The 539-nt window shown below is 52.9% G+C and overlaps 1 protein-coding gene across 1 annotated transcript; it reads left to right on the top strand.

Annotated features, from left to right (window-relative positions):
- On the top strand, window positions 1-533 carry LOC106751484 (the record flags this gene model as incomplete). The annotated part of the gene is made up of 2 exons (XM_014632381.1): window positions 1-51; window positions 127-533. A coding segment is annotated over exon 2 (395 nt), but the record flags the coding sequence as incomplete, so codon positions are not given.
- Window positions 534-539: the final 6 nt, after the last annotated feature.

Below are 539 nucleotides of genomic sequence, written 5' to 3'. Positions count from 1 at the left end.
CGAGATATGGCTCGCCTGTCCACCCCGTAGGTGTCGGAGGCCACTTACGGGGTAAGTCTGACAGGCAGCGAGAACGGGAGGGAATAATATGGAAAATAGTGATAACGATGTTCTACTGCTTTCCAGAGTGTCCAGGTGATGCTGTTGAACACCAACTTCTTCACACAGTGTCGTCTGGCGGAGGATATGTTGCGCGGTTATCAAGTGGGTTTGTGGCCGCACATGTCGCCGTATCTGTTCATTCAGATAGTCTGGGGCCTGCACTGCGAAGAGCTGCTGCCGAGATTCGTGCTTTACGTGCCGATGGCGCTGTCCATCGAGATCCTCTCCGCGATTATACCGTGTGTGGCGGAGCTTGGATTCGAGCTGGCCGTGAATCTCGTGACCCAGCTTGTTAATTACATGTACAAATTCATCTACAAACTGGCCGTTACCGGCGCGCAGGTAGAGCCGTGCGAAGAATACATATACCAGTTGCAGGCGAATTTCCAAGAGTTGTTGGACCAGCTGTCCAATCCAAGGGTGACACGGTTGTCCGA

Source organism: Dinoponera quadriceps, unplaced genomic scaffold (assembly GCF_001313825.1).
Source record: "Dinoponera quadriceps isolate SergipeBrazil2010 unplaced genomic scaffold, ASM131382v1 C3859689, whole genome shotgun sequence".
In the NCBI taxonomy this organism is placed as follows: Eukaryota; Metazoa; Arthropoda; class Insecta; order Hymenoptera; family Formicidae; genus Dinoponera; species Dinoponera quadriceps.
This window is presented reverse-complemented; position numbering and strand designations above follow the sequence as displayed.